Source organism: Podarcis filfolensis, assembly GCF_964270895.1.
Source record: "Podarcis filfolensis genome assembly, chromosome: Z".
NCBI classification, from domain to species: Eukaryota; Metazoa; Chordata; class Lepidosauria; order Squamata; family Lacertidae; genus Podarcis; species Podarcis filfolensis.
In genome coordinates, this window is record NC_139617.1 from 47449489 (window position 1) to 47472132 (window position 22644).

The window sequence follows — 22644 nt, forward strand, 5'->3', positions numbered from 1 at the left end:
TGCCCCTATTTTCCAGGGACAGCCCCAGATTTACAGAAGCTGTCCCGGTTTCTGATTTGATCCCGGAATGTCCCACTTTTCCTTAGGACGTCCCTATTTTCATCAGAGAAATTTGGAGGGTATGGAGTTATCTGACGCCTGAGCCATCTGAAGGCAGCCCTGTATAGGAAAGTTTCAAAATGTTTAATTTTTAAAAAAATGTTTTTATGTATGTCGGAAGCCGTCCAGAGTAGCTGGGACAACCTAGTCAGATGGGTGGGGTATAAATTGTAATTTTTTTTTATGGAATGAGACACCCCTATTTTCATTGGAGGGTATGTGCTGATGGGGCAGCAGCTCTATACCTGTTGCACCTGTTGCGCCTCAAACTCAGCCACCTCATTAATAGAATAAATGATAGGTAAGGCAATGATACGTACAATTTTTAATATGCAGAGAATAATATGTGCAAATAAATCAGAGAGGGGAGCTGAGGGAAGTCCCAGGTTGGAGGAGGGGGGAGAGGGAGAGATGGGGAGGAATAAAAAGGGGGGAAAATAATGTAATTGACTACTTGGATTGATAATTTGTTCTGTTGAAATTGCTTAATAAAAATATTTTTTAAAAAATACAAAAAACCTCAGCCACCTTATTGTGGCATACTGTTGTGACTAGGCCTCACGAGCCCAGGGTTCAAATCCCTTGGGAGCCAGTTACTGCCTCTCAGCCTAATCTACCTCACAGGGTTGTTGTCGGAATTAAATGAGGAGGCGAGAGACCCATGGATGCCACCTTCAGGTCCTTGGAGAGAAAGGCGTGTTAGAAATGCAATAAATAAATAATAAATTGGGACCTCTCCCCTCCCCCACCCTTTCACGCACTTCCTCCTCTGCCAGCAAACTTCTCTTAAACCCAAATCTCCCAGCTCATTCCCTCTATCCCTCCCTGAGATGTCCCATAGCTTTGGAATGGGAATACCCTCACAGCCTCCTACGCCACTTCCTCTCCACAGCTTCCTGCTGGTCACCACACACACACACGGACCCCAAAGCAATACCCCTTGCTAATACAAATGCAAAGGGATGCGGGTGGCGCTGTGGGTTAAACCACAGAGCCTAGGTCCTGCCGATCAGAAGGTTGGCGGTTCAAATCCCTGCAACAGGGTGAGCTCCCGTTGCTCGGTCCCTGCTCCTGCCAACCTAGCAGCTCGAAAGCACATCAAAGTGAAAGTAGATAAAGAGGTACCGCTCCGGCGGGAAGGTAAACGGTGTTTCCGTGCTCTGCTCTGGTTCTCCAGAAGCGGCTTAGTCATGCTGGCCACATGACCCAGAAAGCTGTCTGCGGACAAATGCCGGCTCCCTCAGCCAGTAAAGCGAGATGAGTGCCGCATCCACAGAGTTGTCCGCGACTGGACCTAATGGTCAGGGGTCCCTTTACCTTTTAAAAAATAAAATAAAATAAGATAGCTGCTTATTTCCTTGACATCTGATGAGAAGCCATTCCACAGGGCGGGACCTACACCTTCACACCTGTCTCTCTCATCCTCCTACCCCCTGATTTTTGGCTGAGCTGCTTCAGGCACCTTGGATTATGGTTTCCATGTTAACTGAGCTCTGCTGTCACCTGGGAAGGCCAAACAGATTAAGCCCCAATCCCTCCAGCCGGTGTTTAGAGAGGAACACAACAGAGTGGCTTTGAAGTGAAGGTTTGTTTAGGGAACATCATAATGTAAGAAGAAGAACTGATTGTCCGATACAGTTTGTTTATCTCGCATAGCCTTCACCAGCCTGATGCTCATCTGCAAAATATAAGGCTGGCGAGGTGAGTCCTTGTTCATCCACGCAAATGAAGCTTATGAAGGTAGGAAGAGCCATTAGCTGGATCAGGCCAATGGGCTATCTAGTCCTGTTCTCACAGTGGCTGACTAGATGCTTGTGGGAAACCAGCAAGCAGGATCCTTGCACAAGAGCAGGTCTCCTCTCCTGTGTTTTCCTGCATCTGGTATTCAGAAGCCTCGCTGCCTCTTGACCACGGAGGCACAGCGCAGTAACTGTGGCTCCTCTCCTCCTCCTCCATGGGTTTGTCCAAACCTCCATCAAGGCTCTCCAAATTGGTGGCCATCATTGCCTCCTGTTGGGACGCGGGTGGCGCTGTGGGTTAAACCACAGAGCCTAGGACTTGCTGATCAGAAGGTCGGCGGTTCGAATCCCCACAACAGGGTGAACTCCCGTTGCTTGGTCCCTGCTCCTGCCAACCTAGCAGCTCGAAAGCACGTCAAAGTGCAAGTAGATAAATAGGTACCGCTCCGGCGGGAAGGTAAACGGCGTTTCTGTGTGCTGCTCTGGTTTGCCAGAAGCGGCTTAGTCATGCTGGCCACATGACCCAGAAAGCTGTCTGCGGACAAATGCCGGCTCCCTCAGCCAGTAAAGCGAGATGAGCGCCGCATCCACAGAGTTGTCCGCGACTGGACCTAATGGTCAGGGGTCCCTTTACCTTTAAAAATAAATAATAATAATAAAAATAAGATAGCCGCTTATTTCCTTGACATCTGATGAGAAGCCGTCCCACAGGGCGGGACCTACACCTTCACACCTGTCTCTCTCATCCTCCTACCCCCTGATTTTTGGCTGAGCTGCTTCAGGCACCTTGGATTATGGTTTCCATGTTAACTGAGCTCTGCTGTCACCTGGGAAGGCCAAACAGATTAAGCCCCAATCCCTCCAGCCGGTGTTTAGAGAGGAACACAACAGAGTGGCTTTGAAGTGAAGGTTTGTTTAGGGAACATCATAATGTAAGAAGAAGAACTGATTGTCTGATACAGTTTGTTTATCTCGCATAGCCTTCACCAGCCTGATGCTCATCCGCAAAGCATAAGCTGGCAAGGTCAGTCCTTGTTCATCCACGCAAATGAAGCTTATGAAGGTAGGAAGAGCCATTAGCTGGATCAGGCCAATGGGCTATCTAGTCCTGTTCTCACAGTGGCTGACTAGATGCTTGTGGGAAACCAGCAAGCAGGATCCTTGCACAAGAGCAGGTCTCCTCTCCTGTGGTTTCCTGCATCTGGTATTCAGAAGCCTCGCTGCCTCTTGACCACGGAGGCACAGCGCAGTAACTGTGGCTCCTCTCCTCCTCCTCCATGCATTTGTCCAAACCTCCATCAAGGCTCTCCAAATTGGTGGCCATCATTGCCTCCTGTTGGGACGCGGGTGGCGCTGTGGGTTAAACCACAGAGCCTAGGACTTGCCAATCAGAAGGTCGGCAGTTTGAATCCCCACCACGGGGTGAGCTCCCGTTGCTCGCTCCCTGCTCCTGCCAACCTAGCAGTTTGAAAGCACGTCAAAGTGCAAATAGATAAATAGGTAGCGCTCTGGTGGGAAGGTAAACGGCGTTTCCGTGCGCTGCTCTGGTTCGCCAGAAGCGGCTTAGTCATGCTGGCCACATGACCCGGAAGCTGTATGCCGGCTCCCTCGGCCAATAAAGTGAGATGAGCGCCGCAACCCCAGAGTCGGCCACAACTGGACCTAATGGTCAGGGGTCCCTTTACCTTTACCTAATACAAATGCAGCTCTTTCTTCTTCATTTGCACTGGGGGCTGTGAGCAAGGCATGGGTGGGGGTGAAGGATGGTACATAGAAGATGCTTCACAAAGTAATATAAGCAGCGCTGGCAGGTCTCTGCCCCGAGGTGCTTACAGCTTCTCAAGCTGTGCAAGTAATGCCAGATGAAGAGCAGCGAGATCCAGGGGTGTGGCCAGAAATGACTGTGAAGACGTTTCTTGGTTTCATCACTTGGACTTCGCTTAGAGGCGAGAACCGTTGAAATAAAACCAATCAAGGAAATAAATCTGATCCTCTCATTACCACAAAGTTGCGGCGGGGGGGGGGGACAGGGGGGAGAGGAAGGAAGCAACCCTCCTACGCCATGCTCGAAATGAGAGAGCACCTTGCTCAGCAGTGAGACCTGCTTCCTTTCCTGTTTACCCAACATAAACTGACAGGAGCTGGGCAGGAAAAGGAGGGCAGCTGTGCCTGCCCCACTTTGAAAAAAAAACCCCACAACTCTTCTCCAGGGCAGGAGAACACAAGGGCATAAGAAGGTGCTGCTGGATCAGGCCACAGGGGCCCCATCTAGTCCAGCATCCTCTTCTCACAGTGGCCAGCAAGGTGACCTAAAGGGAAACCAGGAAACAGGACCTGAGCACAAGACCCTCTCCCCTTCTGTGGCACCAGCGACTCGTATTTGAAAGCATTGCTGCCTCAAACTGTGTTTGTGTTATGTACTAAGCTTGGATCCTAGAACAATAGGCAAGTAGGATCCAATAGTAGTAGTAGTAGTAGTAGTAGTAGTAGTAGTAGTAGTAGTAATAATTTATTATTTATTTATTTGTATGTTTGTTTGTTTATTTATACATACCCCGCCCATCTGGCTGGGCTTCCCCAGCCACTCTGGGTGGCTTCCAGCAAAGTATTAAAATACAGTGGTCTGTTAAACATTAAAAGCTTCCCTAAACAGGGCTGCCTTCAGATGTCTTCCAAAGTCTGGTAGTTGTTCTTCTCTTTGACATCTGGTGGGAGGGAGTTCCACAGGGCGGGTGCCACTACTGAGAAGGCCCTCTGCCTGGTTCCCTGTAACTGGCTTCTCGCAGTGAGGGAACCACCAAAGGGGGTGGAGACACTCCTTCAGATATACTGGACCGAGGCCGTTTAGAACTTTAAAGGTCAGCACCAACACTTCGAGTTGTGCTCAGAAACGTACTAGAATACAACAACTAATTGGCTTGCAGGAAAAGACCAATCAGGCTCCAGGAGGAAGTTAATCAGCCTATTAGGCTGGTAGGATCGTAGAATGCAACAACTGATTGGCCTACAGGAGAAGAGCAATCAGGCTCCAGGAAGGAAGCAGAATCAGCCAATCAGACAGGACTCATTCTGTAAATAATGTACAGTCATACCTCATGTTATGTCTGCTTCATGTTACGTTCTTTCAGGTTATGTCCCGTGGTGAGCTGGAAGTACCGGAAATGGTTACTTCCGGGTTTCGCCGCTTGCACATGCACAAAAGCACAAAATGACATCACGCGCATGCGCAGAAGTGGCAAATCACAACCCACGTGTGCACAGATGTGCTGCTGCAGGTTGCGCTCTTTTCATGTTGCAAATGGGCCTCCAGAACAGCATAAGATTGCGCATCAAAATGTCATATGCCAACAGGAGTGTCTCTTAAGTCCTATGAGCCTGCACACTAATGTCTAATCCATAGCTGTCAACTTTTCCCTTTTCTTGTGAGAATCCTATTCAGAATAAGGGAATTTCCCTTAAAAAAGGGAAACGTTGACAGCTATGGGTCTAATGCAAACAAACTGTGTTATCATGTTAACTATAACTTAAGATATCAGAAGGTAAAGTGACATAAAAACTTTACATTGTGCAGAATGAAACAGGTGCCAGAAGCAGTCCTCATAGTAAATGCATAGTAAAAAAAGATCAGAGTTAAGCTGCGCTTTATTTGTCCCAAATGTCCCGAGAACTTGGAGGAAGAGACAAGCTTAAGTCTTCCTTGTTAACATAACCAAAATCACACCAGACTGGAGTGCTGGAGAGTCACTTTCTCTTAGAGGAGGTTCTCTGTCGCATCTCTGCATGAGTTGCCACCGCCCTGGATTTGCCTCTGTCCAGCTCAGCCTCTGTGCAGTATAGGTTGTTCCGCTCCCTTTCCTACAACTAACATTATTCAATTACTCTCCATGCAAAGATGTTGCAGCTTCAGGAAAGGGTGGCTGCTGACCTCTATGGAGTCAATATTCTGGATTTGTTTCCTTTCAACCACAGCTGTGCCCAGATGAGTATCTCCTGCAGGCATGCCAAATGGGGAAGGCTCCTCATTCTTGCCCTTAAATTAATTCAGGGTGAGGAGCACCTCCTCTATTAGCTTGGGAAGTGTTGCTGGGCACAGTGCAGGCACTAGAGGGGGCTGGTGACCCACACAGTTAGCAGATTTCACACAGAAGCCTGCAAATCTAGGCAGCTGCAAGCAAGAATTTCCAGTTTAATATAAGAGCCCTTGCAGCTGGACCAGACCAAATGCATATGTAGTCTAGCTTCCCACTTGTCACAGTGGCCAAGCTGATGCCGTAGCCCAGGGATAGAGCACTTCCTTGCATGCAGAAGGTCCCAGGTTTGGTCCCCAGTATCTCCAGGTAGGGCTAGGAATCCCCCCTCCCCTGCCCCAAGATTCTGATTAGCTGCTACAAGTCAGTGTAGACCAGGCATAGCCAAACTCGGCCCTCCAGATCTTTTTGGCCTACAACTCCCACCATCCCTAGCTAACAGGACCAGTGGTCAGGGGTGATAGGAATTGTAGTCCCAAAACAGCTGGAGGGCCAAGTTTGGCTATGCCTGGTGTAGACCATGGGTAGGCAAACTAAGGCCCGGGGGCCAGATCCGGCCCATTTGCCTTCTAAATCTGGCCCGTGGATGGTCTGGGAATCAGCATGTTTTTACATGAGTAGTGTGTGTCCTTTTATTTAAAATGCATTTCTGGGTTATTTGTGGGGCCTGCCTGGTGTTTTTACATGAGTAGAATGTGTCTTTTTATTTAAAATGCAGCTCTGGGTTATTTGTGTGGCATAGGAATTGGTTCATTTCCCCCCCAAAAAATATAGTCCGGCCCCCCACAAGGTCTGAGGGACAGTGGACCGGCCCCCTGCTGAAAAGTTTGCTGACCCCTGGTGTAGACAGTGCCCAGCTAGAAGGATGAATGGGCTGACTCAGTCAGTGAAGTCACTTCCTGTCTTCCTACATATGCCTCTGGGTAATTTACTAGAGGCACCCGTGCTGGGCTACTTCCGAAGACTGCTGCAAACACATTTCTTTGCTCAGACTTTACCCAGAAAGGTTATGGGCCTGTTTTAGATATTGTATACATCTCCGATGTACCATTGGTCATTGTTTGCTGTACATATATTTCAAATATGTGTATCTGAAGAAGTGTGCATGCACACGAAAGCTCATACCAAGAACTAACTTAGTTGGTCTTTAAGGTGCTACTGGAAGGAAAATTTTTTTATATATTTCAAACTCACACATAAATGTTTTCTAGTTGGAATTTCATTCTGTAAACTACATAGGGCTCCTCAGAAGGAAAAATGTAAATATTTTAATGAATTAATTAATGAAGTCAGGCATGAGTGCAACAATGGCCTCCTGCCTGTGAACTCCAGCAGTTGATGTACTGCCTCCAATAATCTAGGGGGCATGCAGCAATACAAACATAGAGTCCTGAGGCTGGATCAGGCCAGTGGCCCCTCTAGTCCAGCATCTTAGAGGCGTCTGGTGACCTGCCAGCTGCCTCTAGGAAACCCCACAAGCAGGATCTGTGAACAAGCACTCTCTCCCCTCCCGAGGCTTATTCCAGCAACTGGTATTCAGAAGTACTGTTGTCTCAGACAATGGAGGCAGAACGTAGCCATTGTGGCCAGGAGCCTTTGATCAATATCCCACATCACATTTGCCCAGATCTCTTTTAAAGACACCCATCTCCATGGACACAGTTGCTTCCTGTGGGAGTGATCTCCATAGTTTAACTGTGTGGTGCATGTAAAAGGACTTTCTTTTCTCCGTTTCAAATCTTCCAACAATCAGCTTCCTTGGACGCCCACAAGTCCTAGTGCTATGAGGGAGAAAAACTTCTATGTAGCTTCTCTATGCCATGTTGACTTGTAGCCGTGGATAGATAATTTATTGAAGGAGTAAGAATGGGGATGGGACGCGGGTGGCGCTGTGGGTTAAACCACAGAGCCTAGGACTTGCCGATCAGAAGGTCGGCTGTTCGAATCCCCACGATGGGGTGAGCTCCTGTTGCTCGGTCCCTGCTCCTGCCAACTTAGTAGTTCGAAAGCACATCAAAGTGCAAGTAGATAAATAGGTACCACTCCAGCAGGAAGGTAAATGGCGTTTCCGTACGCTGCTCTGGTTTGCCAGAAGCGGCTTAGTCATGCTGGCCACATAACCCGGATGCTGTACGCCGGCTCCCTCGGCCAGTAAAGCGAGATGAGCGCCGCATCCCCAGAGTCGGTCATGACTGGACCTAATGGTCAGGGGTCCCTTTACCTTTACTAAGAATGGGGAGGACGAGGGGGGAGGACACTCTTTTCAAAGCTGCACCTTATGGAAGGGAGTCCTGCAGTGTGACTAAGGTGTGGTATGAAGCACCATCCGTAACATTCAATTGCAGAATGCATGGTACACTTGCTCCACCCAATGGCTGGAAATATCTTCTTAGTTCAAGCATCCATCAAAACAAATGGGGCATTTCCAGATTATTGGCAGCTTCAAAGGAGCCTGCAGCCAAATGTAAGACCCTAATACCTGTTCCACCCCCTTCCCAAAGACATCTCCCAACCCTACAGAATTGATCTGTGTTCCTCAACATGGCGCCCTACAGCTGTTTGGGGCTGCAGTGCCCATCATTCCGATGAGACTGGGGCTGGTGGGAGCATATCTGTGCTGGCTGGGGCTTTATGCAGCTCTCTAGACCTTTACAGCTATTTGATCAAAACATCAGAACCCATCAGGTTGGGTTGTGGGGGTGCTGGTGGAGATTCAGGGTGTTTGGCTAGGTTAGCCAGGTTCTCATCCCTGTTCAGCTATAAAGCTTACTGGGTGACCTTGGACCAGTCACTATCTCTTAGACTATCCTAACCTGCAGGGCACAAACTTCTCCTATAGTTCTTTTTTTTTTTATTAGTTTTTACAAGAACAAATTTAAAATAACAAGGAGGAAAAACTTTTAACATATCCATATATGAGATTTTCTGAATCTTGTGACTTCCCCCGGTCCCTGCATGGGTCCTTAAAATACTGGTAATTTTCCTAAGACTACCTATCATTACGTTTTCCACAGTTTTTCATCTCTCTGAATTATCCAGATCTTTCGTTTCTTTACAAGTTACAAGTCCAGCTAATGTTTTTATTTGTTTACAATGGCCTGCTCAGTAAGTTATGGATTTTCCCCATTCTTTTTTAAAGTCATTATCTTCTTGATTCTCGAGTCTCCCAAGTCAGTTTTGCATAGTCCAACAGTTTGGCTTGCCATTCTTTCCTAGTCTGAACTGCTGGTTCTTTCCATCTTTGGGCTAGTAGCGTCCTTGCAGCTGTTGTCGCATACATAAACAGTATTTTCTGGTCTTTTGGGATGTCGGAAGCTGTAATTCCTAGTAAAAAAGCTTTAGGGTTTTTTAAGGCTTTTTGACAAATGTTATTTTAAACATTTTTTTTCAATTTATTGTATATCAATTCCCCAAAAGACTTTGTTATCTTACATGACCACCACATATGATAAAAGATACCCTCCTTTTCTTTACACTTCCAACAAATATTGGAGCTTGTTCTATACATTTTAGATTACTTAGTAGGAGTCATTTTCATATAGTGGTACCTCGGGTTAAGTACTTAATTTGATCCAGAGGTCCGTTTTTAACCTGAAACTGTTCTTAACCTGAAGCACCACTTTAGCTAATGGGGCCTCCTGCTGCCGCTGCGCCACCACTGCGCGATTTCTGTTCCCATCCTGAAGCAAAGTTCTTTACCCGAGGTACTATCTGGGTTATCGGAGTCTGTAACCTGAAGCGTATGTAACCTGAAGCATATGTAAACTGAGGTACCACTGTAATTTTCTTTCAGCATACAACTTGCTGTGAATTTCAGTTCTGTTCTCCATAGCCTCTCCCAATCGGCCATTTGTATGTTATGTCCTAAGTCCTTTGCCCAGTTTATCATAACCAATTTAACCTGTTCATCCTTTGTACGCCATTCTAGGAGCAAGTTATACATTTTTGACAGAGTCTTAATATTGTTTTCTAGAAGTTCTACAGTTCTTAAGGGTTGTGAAGCTGTGTGTGGTTTGGGAGCTGCATGGTCAGGGAAAAACCAGTGCTGTCCAAGGTTGTAAAGACTGCGGAGAGAATAATTGGGTGCACTCTTCCCACCTTGGATCAAATCTACGCTTCCAGGTGTCATAAGGAAGCTGCAGAGATAGCGCAGGATATTACACACCCTGGAAATGATCTCTTTCAGCTTCTGCCTTCTAGAAGAAGGTACAGGGTTATAAGGACTAGGACCAGCCACCTGAGAAAGTTTCTATCCAAATGCGATTTTGGTTTTAAACGCAGTGTAAGGTAGTCTCTTTGGGAGTATATTGTATTCAGTTATGGGGTATCAGAGTTTTTAGGGGGCTAACCAGGCTGGGATAGCAGGCTTGTTGGTTTTTGAATGTCTGATGTAGATTTTTTCAATTTCGTTGTTCTGTATGGGACAATGACAATAAAGAGTATCGTATCGTATCTGCAAAGAAATATTCAAGAGAGCTTTGAAGGGAGAGTGCTTTGAAAATGCAGATTGGGGAATACCTGTGCTTTCCAGGTGAATGTCTCCCTGGAGAGCCATTGATGCATATAGTTCAGGGGCAGCTCTCCAGATGTGCGGGATTCAAACTTCCATCAGCCCCAGCAAGCAAAGTCAATTATTAGTGATGATTGGTGCTGTACTCTAAAACATGTGGCTTGGTGATCCCTGAAAGAGTGGTTAGAGCATCAGACTAGGGCCTGGGAGAGACCAGGGTTCAAACGCCCACTCAGCCGTGAAACTCACTGGGTGACCTTGGGGGGCCAAGTCACTGCTTCTCAGCCTAACCTGCCTCCCAGGGTTGTTGTGGTGATTAAATGGTTTTGGTTTGAGGTCTGCTTGGTGTCCTCTTGGAGTAGGGTGTGTGGTAGTTAGGAGTTGTGGCTGTGGTTGTTCCTGGGTGTTGTTGGGTTGCTGAGCTGATCAGGTGTTGTTGGCTGGTGGCTTTTACAGAGCGTTCGGATTAGGTGGTCATTTGTGTCACTTCTAGGCTGTATTTTAAGAACTTCTCCTTGGCTTCCATACTTGCCTCAGCGGTGCCACCAGAGCAGGGGGGCAGGGAAGCAGAGATGGGTAGACCAACAGACAGTTCACATAAAGGGAGGGGGGGTTAGCAGGTAGAGATGCGAGAGATGGGGGGGGCAGGTGGGAATGCGTTCAGAAACAGAACCAGACAAATAGGCTATACATAAAGGGTGAAGGGAGAAAAAGGAAGAAGAAAAGGGGGAGAGGCGGGGGGGGGGGAGAGAAGGGAAATTGGAGTAAAATAGAAGGGAGAAAGAGAGACAAAAAGAGAGTTGAAAGAGAGAGGAGAGATAGTAGAGTAATATCAGCGGTAATACACACTCAACGGTGATATGAGTGTGTGTATATGTTTCCTTTAAAGAGAGGGGGAGGGGATGGAGAGAGGGAGGGGGGAGAGAAAAAGAGAGGAGGAAGAGGAAGGATGGGAAAAGGAAGAAGAAGAAAAGAGAAGAGGGAAATAGGGGTGGGTGGGGGGAGGGAGTGGGAACTGTGGCAATGGTATGGGGGGAAAGTCTTGTTTTAAAAGAGGGGGTGTTTTAAAAGAGGGGGTGGTTGTGGGGATTACATGAGGAGTGGGGAGGAACCATGTGTACCAGCTTCAGCTCCTCGGAGAAAAAGGTGGGACAGGAAATAAACAAACAAACAATTTTTATTATTATTAGCGGCTAGCGGCATTGGACAGAGAAGGGAAATCTATATTATGGCTGGCCATAACATTAGTCAGATATCACCGAGCAAGGCAAGTTAGGAGTTGCAGTAGCACAGATAGCTTCAGGTGAACTTTGTTTCCTTCCTGTGGTTGCCTTCATCCCCCCACAATGGTGACTGTATAAAGGCCAAAGACAAGTGGTGAAAAGAAGCTTTGCCTAAACTCCCTATTCCTCATCGGAGTGGTAACTGTACAGGTGTTATATTTAAAGAATTGCAATGACTGCTGCTGTTATTTGAATGCAACATTTTTGCAGCAATATTTGCATTTTGATGCATTAATGCCCCAAACTGCAGGCTAAAAATATATGAAATCATCATCATCATCATTGCTGCCCACGTTCCCATCGGATGCTACCTGGGCCAGGTGTCTAACCTGCCTCATTTGATACTGAGACTCAACCTATGTCTCTATGGCAGAAGACACAAGCAGTTTCCATTGATACCCCATGAGCTCAAAATGGTTAGATAAAGGCATCCTGTATATTATAGTCGGCACTGGGCCTTCACATGACCCAAAGGTGCACTCTGAAAACACTTCCCAGAATCCTCTGGGCACAAAGATTACTTGGCAGTTGAAATCAAGGCAGAAGAGAGTCCAGTCCCCCCCAATATGGAAATCCAACATACTTCCTTAAATACGCTCTTTAAACCAAAGACCTAGAAACCAGCTTATCTTATGAGTGCGAGTGGGTTAAGAAAGAATAAGAAGTCACGATTTGGTTTGAAATTTATTTAGTCCTTTAATAAAACTTCCCCTTCTTTAAAGTAACACTAAGCACAGTCCATACAATGAAATTAGTTTGGAGGAGTCACATGTAACAGAATAAGAAGAGAGAAATAAATCAGAGAAATTGGATATCTCCACCCCCCACCCTGGGCATAGCCCCCCATCCCAGTAAGACTCGGTGTGTGTGTGTGTGTGTGTGTGTGTGTGTGTGTGTGCCTTTTGAAGCTCTTTGCAAATGCCAAACAAGGAGCAGGTAGAACGCAGAGCCTTCTCAATAGCAGTGTTTGTGCTCAGGAAATTTAATACTGTAGAGCTATAAAAAATGTTAGCATACAGTCAAGGATCCCTTCCTTCTCTCACTTTATGATTTAGGAACCTGAATGCCCCACAGCTACAGTTAAGACTCTGAGCTGCACAGTCTGGGTTCAAACGCCAGCGAGCTGTATAGCTTCAGGCAACTTATAACTTGGAGACAGTGCCCTACTTTGCAGGGCTGTCCTGATGGAAAATAAGTTTGCTAAATTCAAAGCCAAGCAATAGAAAGCAGAAGGGACTGTCTCAAAGATGCTATGGGGGCATGGGGGGGGGGAATTTTTTAAGATTCACAAGATGGCTGACCCTCAGACTATGCCCAGATATTTAAAGGCTTTAACCTGCTCAGTTGGGTGATTGTCCATGCTCCAGCTATGTGATCTCTGTTTCCTTGCGAAAACTGTGATTTTGGTTTTCTCATAGTTTACCACCAGCTGTTCTCTCCTGCAATATACTGAGAATTCTCCTATCAACCTTTTAAGGCCTATTTTTTTTAAATATATTTTTTTATTAGTTTTTTTTTTAACATATCATTTTCAACAGTAATTAAACATACTTTTACCTCTTATTCAAATTTTTGACTTCCATCAATCCTGTCTGAAAATTTTCCAGTCTAATCTCTCAGTATGTATTTCTTATCTTTCCTATTACATTTCAAACTCATAACCAATATCTCTATCTTTTTCTACTTTGTAACACTTCGTATATTTCTCCTTACAAAACGTCTTGTAGTCCTACTAGCGTAATTTATTGATTACAGGTGCTCTTCAGATAATTCATATACTTCTTCCAATCTTCTGTAAATCTCTGGTCCTGCAGGTTTCGAATCCTTCCTGTCATTTTGCTCAATTCTGCATAAGAATTAAGGCCTATTTTTGTTCGGGATAGGAGGACCGCATCATCTGCGTATAAGAGCACTGAGATTGGTTTTGTGGCCAATTTAGCAGCATGGAACTCCGGAGAGGTTAAGCTTTTAACCATGTCATTGATATATAGGTTAAATAAAGCTGGGGCTAAAATGCAGCCTTGTTTAACCCCCTTGGTGGCGGGTACAGGGCCTATGAGTTGGCCATTTGTGGAGGATCTTACGTACAACACAGTACCTTTATATAGGCCATTAATCAAAAATAATAATCTTTTATCTATACTGGATGTATTCAATTTGGTCCAGAGTCTTACTCATGAAATTGAATCAAAGGCAGCCTTCAAATCAATGAAGGCTGCATATAAGACCCCACGGGTTTTCTTGGTGTATTACCTTCAGATAACTTTATACTAACCCCCCGCCCCCCATCAAGACATTTCCGTGACAATTTCCAATCCCTTCTGCAGTTTAACAGTGTGGTTCTCTTACACTGTACAAGGGATACAAGGGATAACCAGCAATGGTATATTTTAAGCACCTGAACTAAAAATCAGTCCAGCAGCTACAGAAGGAGCAGTGGATTATCTCGCGTCAGGGGCTTTCAAGGTAAGAGGGTGCGGAACATCAGATCTCTTCCAATTTTGTGCATTTAAAATTGTATAAATTTGCCATCTCTTTTCCCGGTAGATCTTGTCTCTCATTCCGCGGGCCCAGACTCTGCAGCCATAGCAGAGGGAAGCAGGTGGAAGGAAACCAGACACACACACACACACACACACACACACACACACACGTGTGTTGAACCTCAGATACACATTTGGCAAAGCTCCCTAAATGCCTCTGCCCTGCAAACGCAGCATGAGTCTTAGAAGGCTTGGGTCAGCGTTGTAGAGGTACAGTCCTGTTTCAAGCATTGCTTCCTTCCCCATGCCAACCAGCTAAGCATTAAAAGAAAATTAAGAAACCCAAGTTTCTAGACCTCATGACTGGGGCAAAACTTTAAGGGGCCATAGGTTACTGATAATGTCGTTCAGGAATGTCTTCGGACCAGAGGAAATAAAACACAAAACAGGTGTGGCTATATGAGGCTCTCTTTATCCCGTGTCTGATTTTAAGAATTTATCCAGGCTCAACTTTTTATAAAGACAGCTTTTGTTAACCAGCTAACTTCTTGATGCATTGGACTACAGCTCCCATGTTCCCCAACTCACATAGCCATGCTGCCTGGGGCTGATGGGAGGTCACAGAATCATAGAATTGTACGGGGCAATGAGGGTCATCTAGTCCAACCTCCTGCAATGAAGGAATATTTTACCCCATGCTGGGGCTCGAACCTACAACCATGAGATTAAGAGTCTCATGCTCTACCAACTGAGCCATCCTTGCATGTAGTCCAATGCATCTGGTTTACAAAGGCAGCTTTATGAACTGAGGTCTCTCTCACCCCAATCTTCTCTTAATTTCAAAACAACGGAGTTACCCCAAAGTTAGGAACCTCATCCTTCCTCTGTTCAGCGAATTAGGAGAGGGAGAACTTTCAAAAATTGTGTTTTCAATTTTTTTTTAAGTGTCTCAGAATCAGCATTAGAAAATCCCCTCCCCCCCAAAAAAATCAGGGTTTGAGGTTTGAACTATTAGAAGTACTTGGCTCAATCCCAAATCCACGGATTATAGTCCCATTTTGGTTCTTGTGCAGCCCAGGGACATGATTGTCAGGAACAGTTGACTCAGACCCTGATTCCATCTAGCTCAGAACTGCCTACACTGACTGGCAGCAGGGGCTGTCCAGGGCTTCGCACGTGGGTCATCCCCAGTCCTACTAGACCCACAATGCTATGCGATTTTAACCTGAAGCCCTCTGCGTACAAAACAAAGGGGTCTCCAGCAGCTGCTTCAGAAGCCACAGTGGACCTGCTCTAGGCAGAACTAGCTGCAAAAGTGATCTTACCAAGGAAGGACACACACACACACACACACACACAGCCCCCTGCCAATAATCTCTCACTTATCACAAAGAATGACAGGGGTATCCCTCATCAGTTAGATGCCCTGGAGGTACTGGGGGTTAGAGTGGGGTAGAAGAAAAGCAACAGAACAGAAGTTGTCACCCCTGTTGTCAACTAGGGTAGAAACAGGGAGGTCAGCACTCCTGTGTGGTGAAAGAGGGGGAAAGAAGCCAATGTTTGGGGCAGCAAATTTGCACTGTTGTCAGGGCCAGCCTGCTCGTGAGGTTCAGTGGGGCAGGCGCCTCAGGCAGCAGGGTGGGGACAGCTGAGATGGGTGGGAGTTCAGGGCCCACCCACCCCACATCCACGTTCCCACCTGCTCCTCTCTGGAGCAGATTTTCTGTTTTGCCTCACAACATCCTGGGCCAGGCCTGACTGCTGCACACCCAGCACACAGACACCCAGCACTGTCCAGCTTGGCAACCCCCTCCAGTCTTTCTCAACCTGTGAGTCCCCAGATGTTGTTGAACTACAACTCCCATCACCCCTAGCTGGCAAGGCCAGAGTTCAGGGATGATGGGAGTTGTAGTCCAACAACATCTGGGGACCCACAGGCTGAGAACCACTGCGCCTAAACCCAAGGAACCCCCTGTGAACACCAGTATGTTTTATTTGGTTCCTGCTATAGCCCATAGGCTGGATCACTCCTACCCCCGGCAGTCTGAAATGCCCAATCAGCCACCTTTGAACTGGGCCTTTAACTTTTTCCTCTTGCTAGCAGGGTGGGTTCTCTAGACTCTAAAGGGGAAGCATCTTTGCCACCGCCACCACCGCCCCCTTGCGGCACCAGGTGGGACAATCTGTGAAGACCAGATGCAGTGCTTTCCCTGCCCCCAGTGCTACAATTAAAGCACAGTGATTTGATGACTTTAAGGGCACAGTCCCAAGCTTGGGAGAAAGTCCCATCAGTGCAGCAAAGCTTACTTTTGGGTAAATGCACCCAGGATTGCACTGTTATGTTTTACAGCTGTTCCGCTTGTGTTAACTCTCCCTTTCCTCCACAATTTTCTTTATCCCACAACATGGCCATGATAATGAACAAAATCTTGTGAACCACAGTTCTGCACAGAAGAGCTGGAACCTCTGGAGTTCTCAGAAGTCTTAAAACTACAATTCCCAGTTTTATTTGGAAGGGAGACATCCTGAGTGTTAAAGGGGAATTTATTTTTGGCATGTAGATAGACTTCTCAAAGGGACCATAACTCATCCTAGGATGGGTTTGGACCTTGCTGTAGATCCAACAGCTGAGGACCCAACTGCCTGGCAGATAAAAGCCCAGAAGTGATTTGAAATTGTTTCACTACCATTAATGTCGTTACCCTTCTGCATTAGTTTGTCCCCCTTCCCACCTTTAAGATGGGCATTTTAATGTCCTAGGAGTACTATTGGGTAGGAAGGTCAACCTTCCATTTCAATCTTCACAAAATACAGAAAGTTGGGAGGGCCACGATCCCCCAACCATACTGCTCAAATAAAGAACTGCAGGTATATCCGCATGTATTTTTATATATTACAAATTGGAGCGATGACACCACTGGATTCAAAACAGATTTACAGCATTTTATGCTGGGTGGATTCTCATTTCGGGCTTTTGCTCTGAGGGCTGACAAGACGACTTGGCCTCCAGGACAAGGGCCCCTTGCAGGAGCTGGGGGTGGGTGAAAAAGTCAGGGAACCCCCCTTCCTTCTCTCACACTCCGCCCCCACCCCAGTCAGCAAAACAGCAAATAGGCATTTCCTCCCACCCACCACCCACCCCAATTCACGTGCCCAATCATCTAAATAGTGCTAGGTTGTTGTATCTAAGAGGAGCTGGGGGTTGCAGTGGTAGCAATGAAGAGCTGAAGAGTGAAGCCCCCCCACCCGCCCTCCCCAGAAGCCAATAATGTGCATTCATTTCAGAGATTCATTTGTTGGCGTGGGGAGGGGGGAGGGGAGATGCACATTCGGGCATCTGGAGGTGCTGCAAAGGAGACTCTTTCTTTAGGTAGTGAGGATGTCGGCAGGTTGGGACATTCCTACACATTACGCTCGGCAGACACAGTCCACAACATGCTCGGCCGGAGGTCATGGGTGCAACTTGGTGGGTGGGGAGTGCAGCGAGGAGTCGTCAAAAAGAGGGTTCTTCACTTCCATTTCGCCAGTCTGCGTTGAGTCCAGGGTGGCGCAGATGGGGGGGGGGAAGATAAGAGAGAAGATGTGAAAAACAGCAAAAATTAATTGCCTCAAGAATTTTTAGTCATCTCCCCCGACCCCCAGTTTTTTTAGCATTTCCTTTTAAAAATCTACTGCCCTACAATGTTCAACTGGAAGAGCTCAAGAGACGTCTTTCTTACACACAACTGAAATGCTCTCTCACAATAGAGCAAGACTTGGCGTTCCCCTTCAAGAGCCAGCGTGTGGTTAGAAGACCAGACCAGGGAGCCAAGGGTTCAAATTCCCTTTTCTGAGGCTGCTCCCCCTCACCAGTCCTGCTCTCCACTCTCCACAAGGACTTCTGCCTGGGTGGAAGGTGTCCTTAAACTGCAATCCTGGCTCTGGCTTGCCTGGATGGAGGACTGAGGGCTTATGATGGAACCCTGGAACACAACCCTCATATAATTGAGGAATCACCTGTATTAATAATTAGTAGTCTGTGAATTCAGTCTGGAGGATACCATGGGTTCCTTCCCAAACCTGCAATCATGTATCTGTGAAGCTATGTTCTGCAAGAGAGAAACTGCCAAATCAGTTTCTTTTTCATGGTGATGGCCTTAGCAGGTCAGCTAAGTACTACTCATCATTCACATCTTGAAAGAGTGAGCTCTGTTGCCGTACAGACAAATGGATGTGCATTTTCTGAGGACAACAGGCCAAGTGGGAGGGGTTGAGAGTTGTGTGAATGAGTTTGGGTTGATGCTGGAAGCTGGGGAGACTGAGGCACACCTTGCTCTGCGCTGGACCCCAGAGATGTGACTTGGAAACCTAATGAAGTAGCAAGATCTACTGGGGCACTGATACTGTTGAGCCCCTCCATCCTATGCTCAGGTTGTAAAGGTAAAGGGACCCCTGACCATTAGGTCCAGTCGTGACCAACTCTGGGGCTGCAGCGCTCATCTCGCTTTACTGGCCAAGGGAGCTGGCGTACAGCTTCCGGGTCATGTGGCCAGCATGACTAAGCCTCTTCTGGCGAACCAGAGCAGTGCACGGAAACGCCGTTTACCTTCCTGCCGGAGTGGTACCTATTTATCTACTTGCACTTTGACATGCTTTCGAACTGCTAGGTAGGCAGGAGCTGGGACCGAGCAATGGGAGCTCACCCCGTCGCGGGGATTCGAAACACCGGCCTTCTGATCAGCAAGTCCTAGGCCTCTGTGGTTTAACCCACAGTGCCACCCGCGTCCCAGGTTGTATATACCCATAAATAAAACCATGTTTCCTAAAGACACCGATGTCTCTGTTGATCCTCATTCCAAGGAAACTGAACTCTGGGTAAGTGCAGGAACCCCCGGCCACTTCCAACACTGCCTGGAGGTGGGTTAAGTGCAACAACAACAATCTATCCTAATTTGAGTGTGTGAGCCATTACTCAATAAAACAAGCAGAACTTAGTTATCAAGAAGCACACGAAAAGAGTAAGAAAAGCTATCAGAGGGCCAAGGGCAGTCTTTGGTGCGTGGAAGAGGAAACACTCACAGGAGCAAGGCCTGGGCACTCATAGACGGTGAAGTCTCCATCTTCGTTTTCTTCATCCGATGATGCAGATTCTGGAACTTTGGCCTCCTCTTTATTCCTATTGATGGGGTGGAGGAGGTGAGATGGTGGCAGGGTAGGAAGGGAGAGAGTGCAGCACACACAGACCAGCACACCGCTGCCTTTCACCCATTCAGAACACTCAGCCCACTCTCCCCACGGGCTACAGGCCCCTTTGGGTCCCTTCTGACTCTGTCCTATGATTCTATGACTCCACACACAGAGAGCCAAATGTCTCGGGGGCGGGGTGGTGGTGGTGGTGGTGGTGGTTCAGAAGCTCCAGGAGTTAGCTGGGGCCACTGCACTTGGCAATTTTCAGGTGTATACACAGACCTTCCATCAATTTAACTACACCTTTCCAAAAGCTGTCATATAAGAACCCAAGAAGAGCCCTGCTGGATCAGGCCAAAGGGGGCCCACCTAAGCCAGAATCCTGTCCTCCCATTGGTTACCCAAATGCCTGTGGGAAACCCGCAAGCCAGACCTGAGCAAAAGAGCCCTCTGCCCCTTCTGTGGTTTCCAACAACTGTTATTCAGGAGCATTGCTAATAATAATAATAATAATAATAATAATAATAATAATAATAATATATCCATGCTGTCCTTCATCCAAAGATTACAGGGTAGTTTACAATGCAAAAACACAAAAACACATAGCATAATAACAAAAACAATACCCTCCCCCATTTAAAAAAAAACCAACATATTGTTTAATTGGCCAAAGGTCTGCGAGAAGATAAATGTTTTTGCCTGGCGCCCAAAGCTGGTGGCCATCCCTGCCTCCTGTGGGAGTTCCATAATTTAACTATGTGATGTGTAAATAAGCACTTTCTTTTGTCCGTCCTGAATCTTCCCAACATCCAACCATCCTCCCCCAACCTAGTACCTTTCAGGTACTAGGTACTTCCAGGTGTTTTAACTGTACCTCCTATCCAACATGGCTGTGTATCAGGAGCTGGTGCAAGCTGCAGTTTGGAGGCTTGTGGGTTGGGGAGAGGCTGACCTAAGCTTTTAAAAAGGCTATCTGAGCCAGAGGCCACATCACATAGGCCAAAGGAATGTACAGAGCCAGTGTGGTGTAGTGGTTAAGAGCGGTGGACTCGTAATCTGGTGAACAGGGTTCGCGTCTCTGCTCCTCCACCTGCAGCTGCTGGGTGACCTTGGGCCAGTCACACTTCTCTGAAGTCTCTCAGCCCCACTCACCTCACAGAGTGTTTGTTGTGGGGGAGGAAGGGAAAGGAGAATGTTAGCCGCTTTGAGACTCCTTAGGGTAGTGATAAAGCGGGATATCAAATCCAAATTCCTCCTCCTCTTCTTCTTCTTCTGCCAAGTGAATCCACATTAAAAAGACACTAAAGATGTGGATGCAATGTTGTGGACCGGCTGTTCCAATCCTCTCGGGCAGAAGTTTTTGAAATGCACCCTACACAGGAATCCAGTCCCAGAGCCATGCATGGAAAGGAAGAGGCCTAACTGAGTTTGCTTTTTTCCTACTTCATCCAAATCCATTTCTCTCTGTCTTATATCATGCCTTTTTTTTAAGATTGTAAGCCCGAGGGGCAGGGAATTGTCTCATCAATGACACTCGGGAGCTGCTCCAAGAGGACTTCCCTCTTTTTTTAGGGTGAAGAGTGGGATAAAAGTATTTTAATAAAGCAGACTTGTTGCCATGGGGTGTGTGGAAGCCGCAGTCTGAAGAAAATGCTAAAAATATGGGTGAAAAATGGTGCTACTCACTTCTCCATGGAGAGCATCTGTTGTTTCTGGTGCTGGTAGTGGTACATCTGGGCACTCTGTGCCAACTTCTTATCGCCGGGCTTTGGGGAGAGAAAAACAGGCACAGTGTACACAGTATTGCAAGTTAGCCCAAGTTGCAGTGAGTTTGGAAGAAAAGAGCATGCAAAAATCATCACAGTCCAGGCAAGTATTTCTTAATGAGAAGGAGCCAAGTCCAGAGCAGTTACTCACAAAGGAGCAATTGTATTAACTGCATCCAGTGCAGAAACATGCAGAATGACTTGCCCCTGCTAGCAGAGATGTATTTGGAAGGTTGTGAGGCCAGAACAGTATCTGATACAGAGATGCAAAGGCAACCCCCTGGTATGGCTGGGTAACTGGGGCTCATTATTGCCTGGAATTAGGCATACAAGTGTTTTTCCCCCACATTCCCTTTAAACAGTGAAGAGCATGAAGTTTAGTGCATAGCCAGCAAACAGGCATCAAAGAGGAAAGGACATACTGAGATCTTGTCATACGATGGAGGACCCGGGAGTTTCTGAACTGGGTAGTCTGCTTTCTGAGCAAGGCGTATTTCCTTTTGCAGCCTAGGAAGAGGAGGAGAAGAGGAAAGAAAGCAAATAATTAGACACACCAGCAGCTTGCTGGATCAGGTGAGAAATCCATCTAGTGCCAGCGGTTCTCAACCTGTGGGTCCCCAGATGATGTTGGACTACAACTCCCATCATCCCTGAGCTCTGGCCTTGCTAGCTAGGGGTGATGGGAGTTGTAGTTCAACAACATCTTGGGACCCACAGGTTGAGAAAGGCTGAGCCTGTTACCAACAGTGGCCTGCTTTTGAAAAGCCCATAAGAAGGGCTTGAGGGCAACATTCCGCCTCCCTCAGCACTTGATACTACAGCGGAGCATGGTACCCAGGGCTGCCTTGTTTAGTGCTTAGAGTGCAAGACTTGAACCTGGGAGAGACCAAGGTTCAAATCCCTACATGGCCGCTCGTTCACTCTCAGCCCAACCTACCTCACAGGGTTGTTGTAGCGAATAAATGAAGAAGAGGAGAACCATGGGTGACACCTTGAGCTCCATGGAGAAAATGGTGGGATGCAAATGCAATGAACAATTGCAGTTGTTGCTGCTCTTAAGCAGCTCCTCATTCTAGCTGTTGTTATACCTGCATCCCCCCCCCTCCTGGTGATTCCCAAGAATGGTGTTTTGGGGTGGGGGTGGGGGGAAGCACGAAATAAAACTGCTGGCCTCTTGCCAAGTAAAGGTTTTGCATGGGCCTACCTGCACCAGCACACAGCTGCCACCACCAGAGCTGCGATTCCTGCAGCTGTACACACGACTATCATCCCTGCAGAGACACACAGGTGGAAAGTTTGTATAGAGACACACCAGGGAAGGAAGGAAGTGGGGAAGGAACCAGCAGTGACCTCCTGGGATGATGGCAGGTGAAGCATTGTCAAAGAACTTCCAGCCTTTATGATTTTATTTTCTTCATTAGCATTTTATTTGTTTGCTTGAACACTGTCCTTGTTTTAAGTGTTTGTACACTGCCCCTCATTGCAGGTGGAAGCATAAAATCCCTACCAGCAAATCAGCAACCAGTGGTGCATTCAGCATTGTGGGACAGTTCTGTGGAACTCTCTTGCG

The 22644-nt window shown here is 47.0% G+C and overlaps 1 protein-coding gene across 1 annotated transcript in view; it reads right to left on the bottom strand.

The window, feature by feature from the left end:
* Nucleotides 1-16609: 16609 nt before the first annotated feature.
* Nucleotides 16610-22644, bottom strand: part of NPDC1 (neural proliferation, differentiation and control 1) — a 54237-nt gene continuing 48202 nt past the window's right edge. The window contains exons 5-9 of the mRNA XM_083597449.1: nt 22279-22345; nt 21497-21581; nt 20995-21074; nt 19201-19297; nt 16610-17670 (exon numbers count right to left, since the gene is read on the bottom strand). Of these exons, the coding sequence (XP_083453575.1) occupies nt 17593-17670; nt 19201-19297; nt 20995-21074; nt 21497-21581; nt 22279-22345 (407 nt within the window). The 3' untranslated portion in view covers nt 16610-17592. The remainder of the gene's footprint in view (nt 17671-19200; nt 19298-20994; nt 21075-21496; nt 21582-22278; nt 22346-22644) is intronic.